Source organism: Nicotiana attenuata, unplaced genomic scaffold (genome assembly GCF_001879085.1).
Source record: "Nicotiana attenuata strain UT unplaced genomic scaffold, NIATTr2, whole genome shotgun sequence".
In the NCBI taxonomy this organism is placed as follows: domain Eukaryota; kingdom Viridiplantae; phylum Streptophyta; class Magnoliopsida; order Solanales; family Solanaceae; genus Nicotiana; species Nicotiana attenuata.
Genome location: NW_017670365.1, coordinates 830,610 through 853,052, shown reverse-complemented (window position 1 = coordinate 853,052; position 22,443 = coordinate 830,610). Strand labels below are relative to the sequence as shown.

Genomic DNA, 22,443 nt, shown 5'->3' with positions numbered 1-22,443 from the left:
ACACTTACCACTTCACTCCCAATCCTTATTGGTGTCTACAGGCTTTCTAATGCGAGGTGCCAGCCAGTGGCGGACGCACGTGGTGGCAAGCGAGTTCAACTGATCCCGCTTCATCAAAAAATAATACTGTGCATATGTATAAATTACGATTAAAGCTGTGTAAATTTTGTATAAATATTTTATTTGTACCAACTTGAGAACTACTATTTTACGACTAAAGTTATGTATTTCTAAGATTGAACTCGCTTGCACAAAATTATGGGTTCGCCACTAGTGCCAGCTATTGCTTCTTGTAGTAAATGAAATCACTACAACATTTAAGGCCTCCAGCCACCCCTGAAAAGTGTGGCCTAAGATGTCAACAAGTGTAGCATTTGATCAAAGGCAACACTTTACGATTTTAGGCTACGCTTTTAGGGGGGTGGCCTAAAGTATCGTAACCTTTGACTTATGGCCACGCTTTTTACGTGTTGTCGTAGGATCTACGCTTCAAAAGTGTGGCCGATGCACCAAAAAAGCTACACTTTATATTTCCTCTATAGCCACACTTTTATGACGTAAAGCTACAATTTTGAAGTGTGGCCTTTTTTGCTTTATAGACCACACTTTTAGAGCGTGGCTTCTAAAGCAACAGTGATCAAGCATAGCGTCAAATTGCCAGTCTCTATGGTCACATTTTCTAAGCGTGGCAATTATCTATGCTATGAAATAATTTTTAAAATATTTATATTTGCCACAATTGTGTGGTTAAGAAATTATTTTTGCCTACATTAAACTCAGTATTCGCATTTATTTCAAGTATATACATTATGATCTCAAGCATCAAATTAAATAATAAGTATCAGAATAAAAATAATTCAAATGCATATACTTGAAATAAACTTCAACAAAAAAATATAATTTGCATAGTACTATACCCATACTAATAAAGCACTACTACTTCAAGAAGTTCACTAGCAATGAACTATTCAAAACCGAATGTATTTATAACAATAAACGCCACAATCGTTAAAAAAATCTTAATCATTCGCGTCGATAGGTCAAATTCATTTGTGGCCACCATTTCCAATTACATCACCCGCATTTTCCGACACATTCAAAATGAAATTAAAAATTAGAAGAAAACCTATATATAGTATGCATTGGTTATAGCAACATGTCTTATTAATAATTAATGAGGTTTATTTCACTACAAAGCATAACCAAGTCAAACACATAAAAAGAGGTACAAGCCAAAGAGAAGCAAAAACATAAATTAATAACCTGCTTACATCCCAATATCTCAGAAAGCTTTGCCTAGATTGATAACCCCAATAGACAGTTAAGAATAGTGCTTTTCTGCACAAAACACACGTTGTTCATTTTCCTCCCTTCTTAGGACCAGTGGGTATAAGGAAAAAACTAATAAGAGATTTGGTAGGGGTGAGAAATTAATAGCACCTCCCTTCCTAGGACCAGTGGGTATAAGGGAAAAAAACTACTATATGCTAGCATTTTGGCTCCAAAAAGTTGGGATAAAGTTTATGTTTTGGTGAATTTAAACTTATTAAGAACAAAAGGGGATTTGATATTAACTTCTCTGCCATGCCAGTGATAAAGTTATTGATCTTTAAGAGGTAAGAGTTTTATTTTTTAGAGTAAAACCTAACGATTTGGACCATTAAACTTCCTAAGGCTTCACCATACATACCCTTTAACAAAGGATCATTCAAGGGAACCTCTTGAACTCATTCTTGACCAAATGGCTAGAACAAAAAGAACAATGATTTTTTGAAGAGTGTCAGCAGCTATGAACCTGTAGTTCATTGCATAAGGATTGTTGGAAGCAATGAAGTGAAAATATAGCAATGGAATAGCAAAAAGAGCAACAAATTTGTTGATCCCTGAACATTGATCTAGGGTGAAGATTTTTCACCATTTTACTGAACTATAAGCTAAGATCATTGCTATATACAGTGGAACTACAGCAGTGAGAACATTGCAAAGGTCTGAAAGTGATATCATTTTTTTCTTAACTGATGAAACTCAGTAAAAAGACTCAAAATTTATGGGGAATGAGAGAGGTGATATGATATATTTATGAGAATTAAAAGGCAGATAAAGAAGTAAAAGCAAAAGAATAGAGAGTATGATATAATTTATGCTCAAAACATAAGTAAAAGAATTAATCCCCTAAGTTAGAAAAGTGAGGGTGCTCACTGTTCACTACCCATATTAGAGGTGACAAATGTAGAAAACCAAAAGCTAAGTGTAAAAAATTCTTTTCATGAAGAAATAAAAGGCATTGTTAAGAGTCTTTGTAAATCCCAATTAGAATAACACAATTGCATTATATGTATGTTAATGTTAAGATTGTGTATTTATACCATTTGTAAGTCATATTAATGAACTGCTTTTAGCAGTAGTGAGTTAATACTTCTGTAATGACATTCTAACAAGTCAATACAGGAAAAAAGTAAAATACATTTAAAGTATAGGTTCAAAGACAAAAAATTTATCTCCTTGTATAATCGCAACAATCACTTAATTTAATAATAATAGCAATTAAACTCGCTAGAAAATGGACAGATAACAAGGGCCTTCCACTGAAACACAAACATGTTTCAGTGGGAAACATCTAATGGTGGTAGATATCAAACAGAAGCTCACTAACAAAAATTGAATTCTTTTCATAACCAAATACCTTAACTAGATCATGTTTCGCTGAAAAGAGCTAATAGTTTTGTGTGGTAATAAAGAATAACTTGTCTTTTCCTTTAAACAAGTGAAAAATGAACTTATTTTGCAGCCCTTATTATTGCCGCTAGAATTTTTTTTGTACTAGCGTTATCATATAACAGAACCATCAAAAGTAAATAATTTGGGTAAACATGATTTTGTAAGTTAAGATTGAGGTAGGTTTTTGGAAGTGTGAAATATAAATACCTTTTCAAGATTCGGAGTATGAGTTGAGCCAGAAGAATGTGGTAGATTTTGGCCTCTTATAGCTCGTGCACTACTTGCATCAACCGGTGAAGGAATATTAGATCCAGCACACCCTTGCATATCATGAAAATTCAGTTCATGGTTGTTTTGCACCACTTGACTAAGAAAAGATCGCATTTCTTCTCTCAACATTTCCTTCATTTCTTCTTTCAGAGAAGTCATTTCATTGGCATGCTTTTGTTTAAGCTTGGTGATTTCTTCATCTTTTTTCAGAGAGCTTGTCGTCACCGATCTACCATAGCATCTAACCCGACCAGGCTGCTCCTTTCCAAACACAGCCCTCAATGCATCATCTGTTGTTTCTCCGAAACTTTGACGATTCTGAAGTTCAGACTGTAAAAAAAAAATATTACTGCACATCACTTACAAGTCAAGATAGATTGAATACTAAATAACATAAACTAACTTTTATTTTTCCTACAAAAGACATGAAATATTTTCAGGGGTTGATGTAAATGAATGTTGCACTGGAAGCTGTTAAAAGCAACACTTATAAAGAGGAGTGTGATTTAGTTTTAATTTGGCAAATTATATCTTGGTCATGGTAAATCAAGTTTCTTTCCCAACTATGAATTCTTTTGAGAAACTTCAACTTGTCTTATTTTTTAGTAAAGATCTAGGAGCTCTTAATAATAGTATCTTTTTTGAGCTTTCGTTCAAGTGTCTAAAGAACACATACTTCATTAGGAGTTATCTCCTAATGAAACTACAATTTCACTAATTTGTTATTCAATTAGTACAAGATATAAGCACCAGACACATATACAAAACTACATTTATTAAAAATACATGGTTTTAATTAAAAAGCTGAAACTTCAACAGACACACATTCAGTTAACAAGAGGGGCTATATAATTACAAGATCTTAACTTGCATCATGACTTACTATTGCAACTTGAGTATCTGTATGAACTTCTTTTCCTTTCTTTGTACGAGTTGCAATAAACATTTCGGACTTTGATGGTTCCTCGTTGTTCTCTTTGGTTGCACGCTACAAATTAAATCAAAAGAAAGTAAAAGATAAACATTAGTGTATTCCGAAAAAGAAAATGGAAGTCAAAATTTTCATAAATTGTCGAGTAAATGCTACCAATGCTACGCGTATTCTTCAAAAATTAATAGGTCCCATTCGATGCCTCCACTTTTGTTTTTTCTTGTTTTCAGAATTTAATTGGCACATGGCCTAGCACCAAAAGAAGTACATTAGTCAATAAATCAAAAAGAAAAAAAAAAGATATAATGCAACAATATGTTCAAGTGTAGAAATGCACAATTTAATCTCACTTGGACATCTGAATCCTTCCAATACTCAATCAATTGGCGGAATTGAACTTCTGGTATCTCATTCGGACGATTTTGTAGCATATCTTCATCAGTAGCATTCTTATTGAAATATTTCATCTTAATATTTCTCTTGTGTCGCCTCCAAGCATCAGAAGACCGGTCATTACCCACTTCTCTCCTTCTGCTGGAATTATGAACTTGGACTATGCAAAATAACGTATATTTATCTTCACTTAGTAGGAAATATACAAAAAAGTATACATTTAAAAAATTGATTGTTCCTACATTGACATATTCCCACATTCGTCGCTTAATATCATGTGACACAGCATGCCAACTAGTATGCACCAAGGTGATAAATCTTGGATTTCTTGCAATTGTTCCTATAAAGTTGGTCAAATCAGACACTCTCTTGTCAGTTGGTCCCATTGCTTGTCCTTTGTCAAATGTCACCTCCTCTCTTTCTTCAAAACTTCTTGCATGAATATTATTACTTGTCGTTTGCCCTTGAACTCTTTTCTTCTCTAATATCCCTAGATTAATGTAACAACATGACATAAGAAAAATGTTACAATATGTAAAAGAAGTACAAATTTTAAGACATACCATCTGCAGCACTATCAATATTTACATCCTCATCTCTAACAAACTCATCGTCACCAACTCCTGCTTGTGCATCAAAATTATCCATTTCTATTTCATGCTCATCAACAACAGGGGATGACATAAATCTGACTTCATCTACTGGTTGGATATTAGGAGAATTTTCACCACCAACGTGTATCCCATATTTTTTTAGAAATTGATTTAGACTCGTCGACGGTATGACCGAGTTTGTCTTTACCTTTTACAGTTTTGTTGCTCCCGAATATCAAGTTGTTTCTCTCCTTCACCTTGTTTTCTTCCACTCATACGTGAAGTGTTAAGATTTTTTTTTTTTTTGAAGATGACTGGAGCATGTAATTTATTCATTCCTTGCTTTTGAGTTTGCTCCTCCAATTGAACTAACCTCTGTTTACTTTGTCCTCTAGTTGCAATGTTATGTGAAGTGTTCAGATCTTCCCTGGAAGGCGGTTGGATCATTGATTTGTATATAGGCAATTTACTCATTCCTAACTTTTGAACCGATTCATCGGATTCAGTTAACCTCTGTCTTCTTTGTCCTTCTGTTGTTGTAGGCATATTATTCTTTCTTTTAAATCTAAGTGATGCCTGCTCTTTCATAACTTTATCCTTGTGATTACTTGCGAGATTTTCTCTCTTAATTTGAATTTTTTTCGCCAATTCGGCACTTGGTCGGTATTGAAAATCAAAACCTATATTCTTCATTGGACTTTCAGCTTTGTTTGGATTCGAAACCTTTTTCTTTAGAGCTGCTGCTTGATTTATCCTTCATACAAAGAAAAAATTATTTTAGTCTAGCAACTAGTAGGAATACAGAACACTATGCAGAAAATAGACATTTAAGACCAAGCTATCATGAAATATATAATCATTTAACATGCATCTAATAAAAAATGGAAGCTTTTCTATTTCTTAATAAAGTTGAGTACACATCTTCTTCTGAGAAGAAGAAAATTACTTGTATTTTCATTTACTTCATAATATTCAAGAAACTAAATAAAGGAATTAAACTCTTAGCCTTGTGGCTTCACCTGAGCCTACAGCTTATTTGTTGATAGTTTTAAACGGAGCAAAAAAAAGAGACCGTAAAAAGAAAGAACAAGATATAAACTTTCAGCACTCCCTCTCAAATTAATTTGAGAAATGCTAACTGAAGTACTACAGGTTAAAAAATGAAGACTTTAATACAGCTCTAGAAACATTGAATCCCAGCTAGTACTCTCTCGGTCTGAATCGCGTGATCCGGATGACCCAAATAGTCCAACTAAGAAGCCAAGGAATGTATCAGACTATCGTGAGGATTTAAAATCCGAGTTTAGTGCAGGAGAGGGGAAGAACAATAAGGAGATGAATGTTGGGGATGTAGTTGAGAAAATCCAGCCTACTCAGAACTATGGTTTTCATTCTGAAGCCAACCAACTCCCTGATGGAGATGAGGAGGAACTCAAATAGAGGACGTTTAAAGAGCAGTTCAAGAGACAAGTATCTGCTTCAAGTTATGATTCAGCAGATGACATTCTTGATGATGAGGTTATACGTCCAGGGAATGGTGTAATCTTCAATGAATCGATGATGTTGGAAAGAAAAGCAGAATTCCGTCGTTGGAAAGTCCTAAGAGTGAAGTTTTTGGTTCTGAGAAATCAAACAGCAAGGATGTTTCTATCGAAAGGGGCTGGCAGAAACTCTTGGTACTTCACTGATAATCAAATTTCTCCAAGGTACCAAGCAGGAAATGAAAAGGAAGTTGAAGGATTCACAAAGCAAGTTGCAGAAAACCTAGACATAATTAAGACGCCAATATCAGTGAGAACTAGAAGGAACTATCACTGGTGACTAAGGACAGATAGAAGTTTGCAGAGATTATGCGAGTTGGAGTATATATTGTGTGCTTTGTCAATATATTATAGCTTCATATTTTCTTTGTTTTGATGAGATTTTGTAAGTTTGAGCATATATTTTGTGCTTTGACAATATATTGTAGCTTCGTTTTTTGTTTATTTAGTGATGAGCTCTGGACAAATTATATGATGTATTATCAAAACTGCAGGAGGCATTAAATTTTTGTTGATTCTTGAGGGTTAAAATTATGATGCTATGAGCTGCTACTGCTATGAAAGAAGGTAGAACTTATAATATTTTAGTCCATCACACCATCTAGCTTTCAGCAAAGATATGAGCCGGTACATCAGAAAGCTCATAGATAAATTGAGACCACGAAAAGCACATAGGGAATATATTTCAATTGCCACTTTAAAGAATAGATGAACTGTAATAACAACACACAGTAAAATATGAACAAATATCAAAATGAGAATAACTGCAAGTTAAAGTGACAAACAAATCTGAGTTTCTTTTGTTCAAGGCTAAACGGATATAGTTATACCCCATCAATGTGGCAGCTCAATGGCAATCTTGAAGATGTAAAGTCCCCAAGAATTGCTGTATATGTTAAGTACATTTTAATAGCTTATTCAGTCTGTCCTCTACTGTCAAACTACCTTTCCCATTTCAGTTTTGTTTTGTACCTAAGATCACTTGCAGTTCATACAATATATCATGGAAGGTAGTTAACGACAGTAAATCAGACAGAAATCTCAGATAGGAAGATTAACAACTACAAAAATACCAAGATTACACTATTTCAAAGTCTACAAATATATACTCATAAAACACTTGATCAAGCAAATTCCTATAGTAAAGTATAAGTAAATATAGTCACTAGCCTCTAGCACGCTTCTTGCCATGTTGCATCAGGTCAGCAAAAGACTGAAAATCCACACCAACAAACGAGTAACTAGAATCAACGGGGAAAGGTTATATTTTCTTTTCACTTAGCCAATTGAATGATGGAAATTGCTAAGTGAGAGGAACACAAGTTGTTCAGTTACAAAAACAAATAGCATATTCTTCCTAAATAGATAAATAGAGTTGCAGAGATACCTGTTCAGTATTTATCTGCTTCTTCAAAATTTCTAGTCAACAATTTTTTTTAGTTGAATGAGCACCACCTGATAACAATAGAAGAAATATGTATACTTTAGCATATTTTTCAATACTCCAATAATAAGATTAGTGACAAATTCAGAACTATAATTTCTACTTAATCACATTCACTTCCCGGGATATTTAGTGCAAAACTAGAGGACTTAAACCTCTTTTCATATATGATGAAATACGGTTCCACATGCTATGAAACTAAATTGAGGCACACTTAATAGTAACCAAATACTTTAGAAACCAAAAGTGACACCCTAAAATTATATGAGCACAAAATATATAGGCATAAGGAAGAATAAATGTAACACCACTATTTTGCGTTTTACACCTTGCATCACGCTGCCTCGTATGGAATCTATATCCATTAATGAGATACCCAGAATATCTTTTGGCAATTGAATTTGGTCCTATGGATAACTATTTTATCAGATCGGACACATCCTCATGCAAGACACGAGTTTCAAACCATTGAGAGAAAACTTCTATAAATTGCAAATTATATACTATTATGCAGTATACACTTCCTATCAATGGTTGGTTATACACACAAGTTTCTATTACAATGGAGAAAGACCATTAACAAGAACGGTAAAGAACATAATGGAGGAGGTTACGGCAATGCGAGAAAAACTGGAATCATCCATACATCACTATCAATACAAGAAGGATGAGAGTCCAAACTTACAACATGGACATCGAGACTGTGCAGGCCTCATTGGTGTTTATGTCCAGATACAGAGGTCATCACGGGTACAGTGAAACAAATAGGCAATTACACGTACATGACGGCTAACCAAAAGTTCTGGAACAGAACATTTTTTTGGAATACCAAAACTTTAAGATGGGAATTTGGCAAGGTACTATAGTTTGAAGACAACTGATAAAAGTAGTGAATGATATTAGCAAGGAAATCCAAATACATCCAACTACTTCAACATAATAAGAATTCGATTCATACAATGGTTTGTCAACTTAAAGGGAATCCAATCGGCTATAGGAGCAAACAACAGGCCAGGACACTGAATTTTGTGTGCGACGCCAACTGTTTTTACTCTATTTTTGGACAACAGAAGCTCTATCACCAACCTAATTGAGTACATTCGGGAAGATGGAATCTCAACAAAAATAACAAAAGCATGGAACCAACTCAGATACATGACAATCACTACATAAATACATTCGATGTATACTACTTGGTTAGATCAAATTGTACGACTAAGTTTGAGTATCAGTAGCTCAAATTTGGTTATAGGAAATATGTATTACTCTTACCCAATGGGATCAAAGACCACATACAATTTGTAACTTGTTTTGGTTTTTAAAATATATAAATAACTACCCTAGGCACTTTACACAGTGGAATTTAAAAAAAAAAAAAATTAGAGACTTTTTCATGAGATAGGTTTTATCTAAATTAATTTTGTAGAGGCTTGTTCCAGTTCTTTCTTTCTTGGAATTAGCAAATTAAAGAAAACAGAGATTGGTATAATATAAGTATTTCTAAAAGCTTGAGAACTTACAATTCTAAAAGCAATAGAAGAGCAGCAACCAAGGATGAAGCAAACGTAGAAAGAGAAGCAGCAATTGAGGGTATTAGAGCAGCGGTTGCGTGGAAACTGATTTGCTACTTATTCCTGTAGGGTTTTCCAAGCACTATTTTTGCTATGTATTCCTATAGGGTTTTCCAAGTACTATTCAATCTTGGACTTGTGAGAATTGGCGGAATATGAAGTGTAATTTTGGTGGGAAATTTTTTGGGAATTTTTTTATAAGGAATTTTTAGGCTACCCTTGTAAAGGGTGTCATTTAGTATGATAATATAGCAACCGTCCAAAAACGTTGCAATATAATTTAAAAGTGTGGCCAAAAGTTTTATATTTAGGCAACACTTAGAAAATGTTGTCTTTACAATTAAACGGAACGCTTTATAAGTGTTACCTTAAAACCCGTGGCCAAAGACTCTACTCAAATGTCACGCCTAAAAAGTGTTCCTACATATACTTTTGGCAACACTTTTTGAGCGTTGCCTAAATTAATGTGGCTGTAGCCCTAAAATGTTGTAGTGAATATTAGGTATTCTCGAGTTCGAAACATAATTAATGTAGTAAAATATTTGTGTAGAGAAGGTAAAATTATTTTATATGGCATGATCATATATGTAGTGATTTCAATTGAGGAAACGACTTGGAGATAGCCATAACAATCTTGATAAGCCATCGTTTTAAGTCATAGGCAGTTAAATAATGTAAACAAGAGCCAATTTCAAATTAGAAAAATTAATGGTCTGTGGTTGCATTAAATCATCTCTTGACATTAAATTTCAACTTTGATAAATAAGAACTTTCTGAAGCATCAAATAAATATAATTGTTCATTTATTTAATTTCAAAAATATATAAATAAACCACAATAGTGAGTAATTATCCCAAAGTCTACTAGTAATGGAACATGCCAATTGCTTCAATTCTAGTCTTGAGCCACGTTGCAATGAAGTTCTTTTATTCACTGTTTTGCTTAAAAAGAGAGAGAGAGGGTCGAATTATTTAAGTAAGAAGTCAGCAATCTCTCTATAATATATGAGGTGTACATGTTAATATTCTACTATGAGCCCGTTTGGTTTAGCTGATTTAGAGTAGCTGATAAGCATTAGATGCTGATAAGCACTTTTTAGTGCTGAAACTGATTTAAAAAATAAGCAGTTACGTGTTTGGATAAAAGTGCTGAAATTAATAATATGCAGCTGAAGAACTGGGTATACGAAGAGTTTTGTTTTAAAAAGAAGTATTTTAAGGATAGAATAGTAAATATTTTGGTCAAACTTAAAGTGCTTATAAGCTGAAATTTGATAAGTTGGGGGAGACCAACTTATGGCTTTTGGCTTATTTTTGGCTTATAAGCACTTAACTTATAAGCACTTTTAATTTTACCAAACGCGTAGATAAGCCAAAAAGTGCTTATAAGCCAGTTTGACCAGCTTATAAGCTTAGCGAAACACCCTCTATATCACCATAGGAGAGTTCAAGAGTTATAATTTGATGAGTTACGTTCACCATTTATTTTCGAGAGTTCGAAATAAATTCTAGTAATATTTCACATATATATTCATATTTTCTGTCAAAAACGGTAAATTCAATTAGACCCTGTACTTTTACACATTATATTCTCCATCGACCATTATGTATCACCTTAGAGCATACCTAAGATGTTCCACTAGTAATTCCTCAGCAAAAATAAAACGAACATATTAAAAAAAAAAAAAAAAATTAGCTAAACTAACAAAGAAGAACTTAATACCTTGTCTTCATCCATTGTAAGCAGATCAATAAGATCTTCAAGCTACTATTATTTTGTTTTCGCTTATAAATTAAGTTAATTGGTCCAAAGTCAGCTATACAGTATTACTAATAAAAATTCACCCTTGCTTCTTGCCTATGCTTTCACTCGGTGGCGGAGCTAGCCTTTCGGTTACGGGTTTGGCTGAACTTAATAGCTTTGCTCCAAATTCTATACTTGTCTTAAAAAATTCATTGAATATATATAAATTATTACTTTAGAACTCAATAATAACTTTAAAAATTAGAATTCCAAGCTTCAAAACCTAGCTTCGCCTGCTTTCACTAGCTTCTCCATTTATTTATAAAGATGACATGAATAACCAGTTTGTGATGCTACCCAAATATATCTTAATGCCTTTAATCAACGCAATTTGAGCTATTATATTATAGAGACTCGTTGTGTTTGCATACTTTGCTTCTATTATTATTTTTCATTTAAAAATATCTCGTTGACTTGTATTCTGCTTTAGTCACTTCCATTTTTTTCTGTGTCCAAAGCAACGATATTGTAAACGGTCGAAACTAGGTTCGTCCATTGCTTGATCAATCAAGGCTGAAACATGACAGGTCAAAGCTCGAGCTCGGGTTATATCAAACCAAGGCGCGAAATTAGACCGTCGAGCTCGTGACCCAGAGACCGAGCAAGATCGAGGCCGAACAAGATCGAGACCGAGCAAGATCGAGGGAAACTTACCGAGCCAAGTAACGAAAAATCGGAATATTCGTAATCGGCCGAGGATCACGGCAGAAATCTCGGCACATATCAAGAAGAGGCCAATTAATTAGCGAATCATGAGATTTTTTACGTTGTATAGAATTGTACCAAAAGTAGAACAACCCCACTATATAAAGGGGGGTTCTGATCATTCGTAAGACACGTTGTAACACGTAAAGAAAGCAATACACTGATCATTTCTAGTTTCATCGTCTTGTTGTTCAGTTCTAACACTAGTTGAGACTTTTCTTGCCTCGAGAGTGATCGAACTCAGAGACTGAGGTTGTTCAATTTTTTGGTTTGCATTTATTTCATTATCGTTAATTTCAATATTAATTTGTCTTCTTAATTTGTATCAAGTTATATCACGTATCCTTAAAACCGCGTATAAATTCAATTGTTATCCAATTTTAAGGGTAAACAGTTTGGCGCCCACCGTGGGGCTAAGGATAATAGTAAATACCTGGTACAAACTTTAGTAACCTACACTATTTTACACTTGTTATTTGAAGTATCTTTGATTCCAGGACTAAAATGTCAAACTCTCAGTCAGCACCCTACACGTTGACAATGATTTCGGCCACCACGGGCGAAAATGATAACATAGCACCAGGGAACGATGTACCCCCGGTCGGCCTCGATGAAGTTCCGGCTGTAGATCCAATCGACGTCAGCTCACATGTAGCCATCAACGAAAATTTGGCCGTCGATCCCGAAGGAAGCGCCCATGGGGATGTTCGATCAGCCGCTCAAAGCGCACATGGCGGTAAAGATGGGGGGATCGGCCTGCTCGTGATCTTTGAAATGTTGCAGGCTCTGCAGGCAACGATAGCCCAACTCCAAAAGTAGAATCAACCACCGAGCAGGGTCGAGCTCGAGCCATCCCAGGAAGTTGTACACAGGGTCGAATCGGTTTCAAGAAAATCGAACGAGAAAGAATCGGAGACCAATCATGAAGATGCTCGAAGAACTGACAAAACGAGTTGAGTCGGGGGAAAAGAAGATCGAGGCAAACGACAAAAAGGTGGAAACTTATAACTCCAAGGTCGATCAAATCCCAAGGGCACCGCCAATATTGAAGGGATTGGATTCCAAAAAGTTCGTACAAAAACCTTTCCCCCCGAGCGCGGCTTCGAAGCCAATCTCCAAGAAGTTCTGCATGCCCAAGATTCCTAAGTATAATGGAACAACCAATCCGAACGAGCACGTCACCTCTTACACGTGTGCTATCAAAAGGGAATGATCTAGAGGATGACGAGATCGAATTTGTCTTGCTAAAGAAATTCGGGGAGACCCTGTCAAAGGGAGCTATGATATGGTACCATAATTTACTACCTAATTCTATTGACTCATTTGCTATGCTTGCAGATTCTTTCGTAAAGGCACACGTCGGGGCCATCAAGGTCGAAACCAGGAAGTCAGACCTTTTCAAGGTAAGGCAGAAGGACAAAGAAATGCTCAGAAAATTCGTATCTCGATTCTAAATGGAACAGATGGACTTGCCACCGGTCACTGATGATTGGGATGTTCAAGCTTTCACTAAAGGACTCAATGTTCGAAGCTCAGTGGCTTCACAGTAGTTGAAGCAGAATTCGATAGAATACCCGGCTAATACTAGGGCTGATGTGCATAATCGGTATCAATCAAAGATCGGGGGCGAGGACGATCAACTTGGGGCTTCTTCTGGGTCCATTTATCCTATCAGACCCGTAAATAGAATCAAGAGGGCTATTGACCGAGAACCGAGGTTGAACAGAGATCGATATCAGCCGTATAATGGAGATCGTAGGAGCAGCGGATCAGGGCGAAATTCTGCACGAAATGAAAGGAGAAGTGATCGAGGTCAAAGTTCTCGAGGGCTAATGATCAAGAACGGCTTCGATAGACCTATTGAACCCAAAGAGGCACCACGATTATCAGAGTACAACTTTAATGTTGATGCGGCTGCCATCGTATCAGCTATCCGACGCATCAAGGATACAAGGTGGCTCGGCCTTTACAAACTGATCCAACACAAAGGGTCCCAACCACATATGCAAATATCATAGCACACATGGCCACAGAACGGAGTATTGTCGACAATTGAGAGAAGAAGTAGCCCGATTATTCAACAACGGGCACCTTCGAGAATTTCTGAGCGACCGAGCTAAGAAGAATTTCAGAAACGACGGGGATTCTAATAAACAAAATGAACAAGATGAGCCACAACACGTCATTCATATGATCATCGAAGGGGTCGATGTTCCTCAAAGTCCGATGATAAAGCACACCAAAGTATCAATCACAAGAGAATAACGGACTCGATATTACATACCAGAAAGACCTTTATCTTTCAACGACGAGGACGCAGAAGGAATCATGCAGCCCCATAATGATGCACTGGTAATTTCTGTACTCATGAATAAAACTCGAGTTAAACGTGTGCTAATTGATCCAGGTAGCTCGGCCAACATCATTCGATCGAGGGTCATAGAGCAACTCAGCCTACAGGGCCAAATCGTACATGCGGCCCGAGTGCTAAACGAATTGAACATGGCTTGCGAAACTACTAAGGGAGAAATAACATTGTCGGTAAACGTAGCCGGTACAACCCAAGAGACCAAGGTTTATGCAATTGAAGGGTACATGAGGTACAACGCCCTGTTAGGGAGGCCATGGATCCACAACATGAGGGTTGTGCCCTCGACCCTTCATCAGAAATTAAAATTTCCAACACCGGAAGGGATCAAGACGGTCTACGGGGAACAACCCGCTGCAAAGGAGATGTTTTCCGTCAACGAAGTAATTCCAATATCAACACTCGCATCCATAAAAGAATCGGGTTTGAAAGCAAAGCAGAAAGCCAAATAGCAAACACCGGTGTCAGCCTCGACCCAACCGAACATGAATGGGACTGACGAAGACGACGATTACGGGGTACTTCCATCCTTTATGGTCCCCGACGATTCCAACACTACCAAATAAATGGTTGAAGAGCTGGAGAAGGTCGTACTGATCGAGCTTCTACCCGATCAAAAGGTATACCTGGGCACGGGGTTAACTCCCAAGCTCAAGAAAAAACTCATTCAATTTCTTATCGTTAACATGAATTGTTTTGCTTGGTCCCATCTCGATATCACAGGGATCCCAACGGAGATCACTAATCACAAGATGAGCCTGGACCCGAAATTCCATCCGGTAAAGCAGAAAAGGAGACCCCAGTCCGAGATCAAGCATGCTTTCATCAAGGACGAGATAACTAAACTCCTTAAAATGGAGTCCATCTGGGAGGTCAAATACCCGGAATGGTTAGCAAACATATAGTCCCTAAAAAGGAGAACAAACTAAGAATATGTGTAGATTACAAAGATTTAAATAAGGCATGCCCCAAAGATTCTTTCCCTTTGACTAACATCGATCGCATTTTCAATGCCACGGACGACCGCGAGATCCTCAGTTTTCTCGATGCCTACTCCGGGTACAACCAAATACGGATGAACCCAGATGATCAAGAAAAGACCTCTTTCATCACTAACTATGGCACATACTGCTATAACGTAATGCCATTTGGATTAAAAAATGCTGGTGCCATTTACCAATGCCTGGTAAACCGAATGTTCGAACAAAAAATAGGAAAAACCATGGGAGTTTACATTGACGATATGTTAGTTAAGTCACTGCGAGCAGAGAACCATTTAAAGCATTTGCAGGAAACCTTCTGTATATTGAAGAAGTACAACATGAAGCTGAATCCAGAAAAGGGCACGTTTGGAGTCGGATCCGGTAAATTTCTCGAGTTCATGGTATCCAACCGAGGGATCGAGATCAACCCCCACAAGATCAAAGCTATCGAGGATATCACGGTATTGGATAATGTGAAGGATGTACAAAGGCTAACCGGGCGCATTGTCGCCCTGCGGCGATTCATCTCGAGGTCCTCCGACAAAAGCCATCGGTTTTTCTCATTACTGAAAAAGAAAAACAACTTCACATGGACCCCAGAATACCAACGGGCCTTAGAAGAACTTAAGCGATATCTATCAAACCCGCCATTGCTTCACACACCGAGGGCAGACGAACGACTATACTTGTATTTAGCAGTATCAGAAATAGCGGTAAGTGGAGTCCTAGTCCGTGAACAAGGTATGTAATTTCCAATTTATTATGTTAGCAGGACCTTAGGCGAGGCCGAAACCAGATATCCTTACCTTGAAAATTGGCATTCGCTTTGCTAAGTGCCTCTAGAAAATTGAAACCATATTTTCAGTGTCATCCTATATGCGTTATGACAACCTACCCATTATGAAATATAATGCATAAACCCGAACTCTCGGGACAATTTTCCAAATGGGCCGTTAAAATCAGCGGGTACGATATCGAATATCAACCCCGAACAGCCATTAAATTTCAGATTTTGGCAGATTTCATGGCCGACTTTGCGCTGGCCCTAATACCTGAAGTCAAAAAAGAGTTATTAGTAAACTCCAGGACGCCTTCGGGAATCTGGACCCTCTTTACGGATGGCGCATCGAACGTAAATGGGTCCAGACTTGGCATCGTACTGAAGCCATCCATTAGAACTGTGAAGTTGACTAACAACGAGGCCGAATATGAGGCCATGATTGCTGGTGTCAAACTGGCCAAAAGCTTGGGGCGGAGGTGATCGAAGCTAAGTGTGACTCCCTCCTTGTAGTGAACCAAGTTAACGGAACATTTGAAGTTAGAGAAGAACGAATGCAAAGGCACCTAGATAAGTTATAGGTAACATTACATCGGTTCAAAGAATGGACTTTGCAATACCTCGAGATCAAAATAGTGAGGCCGATGCCCTTGAAACTTAGGGTCGTCGGCCGAAGACGACGAGCTCAACTCGGGGGCAGTCGTACAACTCACGAGATCAGTAGTAGAAGAAGGTCACGCCGAGATAAACTCTATAAGATTAACCTGGGATTGGAGAAATAAATACGAAGAGTATTTGAAGACCAGAAAACTTCCCTCAGATCCAAAAGAATCGAGGGCCTTGCGGACAAAGGAAGCCAGATTCAGCTTGTCCGATGACGGAACCTTGTTCAGAAGAATGTTTGATGGCCCTCTAGCAATATGTTTGGGACCGGGAGATACCGAGTATGTTCTAAGGGATGTTCACGAGGGCACCTGTGGAAATCATTCGGGCGCCGAATCATTGGTTCAAAAAGTGATCAGAGCCGGCTATTACTAGATCGACATGAAAAAGGATGCGAAAGAGTTCATACGAAAATGTAACAAGTGCCAAACATATGCTCCGATGATACATCAACCCAGGGAACTGTTGCATTCGGTCTTGTCGCCATGGCCATTCATGAAGTGGGGAATGGACATCGTCGGCCCTCTTCTATGGGCACCGAGTAAGGCTCAATTTATTTTATTTATGACTGACTATTTCTCTAAGTGGGTTGAAGCACAAGCATATGAGAAGGTCAGGGAGAAGGAAGTCATCGACTTCATTTGGGACCACATCATATGTCGGTTTGGGATCCCGTCCGAAATTGTATGTGATAACGGGAAACAGTTTATCTGCAGCAGAGTGACCAAGTTTCTCGAAAATCATAAAATCAAAAGGATCTTATCGACACCTTATCACCCTAATGGGAACGGACAAGCCAAATCGACCAACAAAACTATAATCCAAAACCTTAAGAAAAGGTTGACCGACGCCAAGGGAAAATGGGAGGAGATCCTGCCCGAAGTTCTTTGGGCATATCGCAGAACTTCGAAGTCCAGTACCGGGGCTACCCCGTTCTCATTGGTTTATGGCGCCGAAGCTCTAATACCGATCGAAGTCGGGGAGCCAAGTATCAGATTCCGATATGTAACAAAGGAATCAAATGACAAGGCCATGAATGCGAGCCTGAAGTTGTTGGATGAAAGGTGTGAAGCCTCCCTTGTTCGATTGGTTGCGCAAAAGCAACAAATCGAGAGGTATTAAAATTGAAGGGCCAATCTTCGATACTTCAATGTCGGAGACTTAGTACTAAGGAAGGTCACACTAAACACCCAAAATTCGAATGAAGGAAAATAGTGTCTAAACTTGGAAGGACCATAACAGATTCTCGAGGTCACAAGGAAAGGATCCTATAAGCTCGAGATGATGAGCGGAGAACAACTACCAAGCAATTGGAACGTAACTCACCTAAAACGATATTACTGCTAAGGTATGACCCCATTTCATTTCCTTTTGTTTTCAGACTAACACTTGTAGGTGGTCGACAAGAAGCGGCACGAAGTCTTTAGGTCTGAAAGCACACGTTGCACTCTTTTTTCCTTGAACCGGTTTTGCCCCAAATGGGTTTTTCGGTAAGGTTTTTAACGAGGCAACAGTGGTGTTGATACCCAATTTTTTCCTCATACTTTTAAAACATATATATATACTTTCAAAATAGTATATTTGCATCATCATTTAGTTTATAAACCCATACAAGCATTTTACATAATTTTCCATGATTTTTAGAAGCCCTAAAATAATTTTCTTCTGCATTTTTATTGTATAAATATTAAATAATTATCCTTCAAATTATTTTTAGGATCGAAACTTATTATTTACACCAACATGCATATTTTTAAATATTTTACTTTATTTTTTCATAATTACATTTGCATTTCTAGGCTAATTGCACATTTTTGCAATAATAGCCTATATTCATGTATAATTACGTTATTTATGCAAAAAATAACTTTTTATATTTTTATAATGTTAAGTTATTATTTTAATCATTTTAGTGCACAAATAATATTTTTTTATTTATTAATTAATTTATAAATTATTTTTTGCTAAAATATTGGGTATTTAAAAACTAGCCTCACACTAAACCTATTTTCAGGACCAAACAATGGCCCAAAATACCTAATACACTGGCCCAAATACCCCAGCCCAAACCAAATTAATCCAACCCATAACCCGGTCGCGACCCGTTTCTAATAACCCAACCCAACTACCTTTTAATCGTGGATGTTGATCTTAGAGATCAACGGCCCGTATCAAGCCCTCCCTTTTAACTACCCAAACACCCAACCCTAATCTCATTCTCCCCGGTCCGCCGCCCTAATATCCCTCACCTCCTTTCTCCCTCCTAAGATCCGCCCCTAAATCCTCTCCTTATCCCGTCTAATATGGGATCCCATGGCTACTACTTGCCATATATGACCTCCTCTTGGTACTGGTTACTCTACTATAGTGCTTGCCTAAACATGGCAAGCAAATCTCATCAAAATCGAACCAAAATAAGTTCAAATCACTGATCTTTCTGTTATTCTATCTATGTTCATCCTTTGTTCTATTGTGAGTACGAATATTTATGTATTTTTGTTGATTCTTACTTACCCTAAAACTAGGGTTTACAGATCTCTTCAAATCAAACCAAAATTGGTTCGATTATCTGATTTTGAGTATTATTTGTGTCTATATTCATCCTATGCTACTATTTTTGTGTATATTTAGTTGATATTTGTTTTTCCTAAAAACTAGGGTTTACCGGCTTCTTCTCCTAACCTGATTTTATTTGATTTATGTATTATTCTTTCCTTTTATGGTTTGATTGATTGTATTTGCTTACTTATGTGTTGATTTTACCACTATATAAACCCATTCCCTTTCCCTTTTTCTGGACAGACGAAAAAATCACTAAAAACTGAGGTTTCTACTCTATATTTGTTAACTATTCTGTTCTGTTTGGCTCTTGGCCGGCTAAAAGCCAAGGCCACCAGATTTCTACTTTTCTGACCATCTCTTGGGTGTGTAACTGCCCTAGGTTCTTGAAACCTTTGGGAACTTGACACATTTGAGACTCTGAGTCCCTACTGCTGCTCTTTTCTTGTTTATTGAACAATCACTGGTTAGTTTCCAAACCCTCGCAATGTTCATTCTATTATGTTAGCATGTTCTCTGAAGTTCATGATCTTAATGCATTCCCTTGACTCTCTTTATGTATGATTCTTCCTATAAATGCTAGCCTAATAATATTTTTGCACCTAACTTAGTTAATTTGGACAGAATGAAGCATATATAGTTTGGTGTTATTGATAAGCCGAATTTTCTGCCTTGATTATATGGTGTAATCCATGTTCTCTACCTAATCCCGTAATTCTAGTGATTAATTGATGTTATTAGCATGTCCTAACTTGTTTAAGACCTTTACTCTAAGTGTAGTATGCTCCTATGACTATGGTTGCCACTCTATGTGTTCTTGCCATGTCCAATTTTATACCTCTAACAACCTGTTGTCCTATAAATTAATCCTCTTTGACTAATACCCTCTATGATATCTAATCCTGTTTGTACTATACTGTTTAATCCTGAGTTTGGCATAATCTGATCCGTTAAGTTCTAAATTGGTTGCATTACTTGGTTTTACTAGTCTAATGCCCTTGCCTGTTGACTTTGCAATCCCAGGCTCTTTGTTTCTTATCATATGTCACCCTTCCCAATGTGTTAGTTTGCTTCTTGAGTTCATTATGTGATCTTATAGTGTTTGCAAATGCTTTTCCAAACCTATTACTTTATTACTGTTTTTCATTGATTGTTTCTTGTTATGAATCTAATTCTGGGCCGGCTGAAAGCCAAGCCCCCCCCCCCCCAAATCTCCTCTATCAACCTCCCTAGTGTGAGCACTTCTCTGGGTCCATTTTGAGACCCTTGTGAATTCTGGCACACTAGGGTCTAAGGTTCTTTGTCACTTTGTCCTAATTGCCCTACTCTGCCCGTTTTCACCTACTGAATAAACCAATTGGTTGGTGTAAATGGCTGTTGATCAGCTCTGCCTACTGGGTTTTGGCTATTTTGTGTGTAAATGAAGATTGTTTTCTTGGTTTGATTGGCTATAACTTCTGGGCTGTGGTGAAGCCTGTTGGATATGAAATTGAAGGCCTGGCCGGGCTGGGTATACTTTGGGCATGTCTTAGGCCCTGATCACACCCAAATATGCCTTATAAAAAGGACAAAGCGGTCGCTGCAAATATATTCCGGTTAACAAGTCCGAAGTCGAATCCCACAGGGAATTAACCTATCAATCACAGCTAATGGACTTGCACAAATTCACGTATTCAATCTTCAGAGTATTTAAATAATAGGTTGGATGTTTACTAACTAAATATTGTGTAAATGAAAATGCAATAATTAAGAACTAACTATTAACGGTTTGTAGACAAGAATGGGAATGATCTGAGGTTCTGATTTCCCCTATTGTCGAAATCCTTTCCGCTACGTTTGCTATAAATTTGCCTAAGTCCTCTCTATCTATCATGAGCACTCTGACTGTTGTAACTCTCTCCCGAGCAATTACAACAATATACTAGACATATTCTCCCGAATTACACTGGCTAGCCTTAACTACAGTTCACCTAGATCGCACCCAAGGTTTCGTTATCCCTAATCCCACCTTTAAACCCTTCGTATTAATCCCTCATATACATTAGGAGTGGTGATGTCAAACAACTACCTAAATATGCACTCTCTCCAGAGTAATGCACACTAAATAGGAATAGTTAATTGAGCGCCCTTCAATCAACAGCAATAAGCATACAGTTGAACAAATAAAGAGAAATACTATGGCCAATCTATATTAACGTAACGAGAAAATCATCCTTCAACAAGTTCCATCAAAACCTTAGATTATGAGTTTAGCTACTTATACTCATAGTAACAATATCCAAAGTAATTTGCATAATTAAATTACAGAGTAACGACAAAGAGATGTAGAAATCAATGATTCCAATTCCCAAGTAGTGTTCCACGAGCTATTCTTGCCTCCGTTTGCAAAAGTCCTTCCAAGTGGCATTTTGGGTCTATTTATATGTTTGGGACAAGCCCTAAATGTGTAGGTCAACTCCTAGTCAAGCTGAGAAAAGATTTAAGCCTTCAAAAGTCAGATTGGACCTAGCCTTATGTCTGGCGTCACCAGGCTAACGCCAGCCTCAGCTTGGCTTTAAGCTGGCCGCCAGGCTAACACCTGGCTAGGCCTGGATTTAAGCTAGCGTCACTAGGCTAATGCCTGGTTGGGCCTGGCTTTAAGCTAGCCTCGCCAGGCTCAATCTTGGTTGAGCTGGGTTTGGCCTGGCTTCTCCTTTTCACCGTTCTCGAGCGCACTTTCGAAGTTTAAGCATCCCTTTAGCTTTACTTTCATTTCCAATGCACGTACACATAAAATAGACTCCATTACGCTCAAATAAAGTGTAATTTAACATTAAAGCATATAAAACGCGAGGCATATAATGTGCTAAACCATGAATTATAGCCACACATCAGGCCCACTATAGTTATTTTGTAACTTTGTAATTTATTTCATTCTTTGGGCCTGTAATAATGCTATTATAACAATTGGGGTGTTAGTAAAATTGGGAAAATGGGTCTATTATAATGATTACATGAAACGGATAGAAATCCTACCTATAGGTGTTTAATCTATTCAAACATGTTCTGCTCCTATGTGTTGTTAGATAACCTGCCTATAGGACCTGAGCGTTCAATTCGTTTAACATATTCTGCTTTGACATA

The 22,443-nt window shown here is 37.3% G+C and overlaps 1 protein-coding gene across 1 annotated transcript; it reads right to left on the bottom strand.

Annotated features, from left to right (window-relative positions):
• Positions 1-849: 849 nt before the first annotated feature.
• On the bottom strand, positions 850-9,647 carry LOC109238428. The gene is made up of 6 exons (XM_019404894.1): positions 9,411-9,647; positions 7,834-7,901; positions 4,876-5,659; positions 4,270-4,802; positions 3,872-3,976; positions 850-3,318 (listed from the first exon to the last, which is right to left on the bottom strand). The coding sequence occupies exons 3-6, from the start codon at positions 4,994-4,996 to the stop codon at positions 2,884-2,886; spliced, it is 1,194 nt and encodes a 397-aa protein (XP_019260439.1). The 5' UTR covers positions 4,997-5,659; positions 7,834-7,901; positions 9,411-9,647; the 3' UTR covers positions 850-2,883.
• Positions 9,648-22,443: the final 12,796 nt, after the last annotated feature.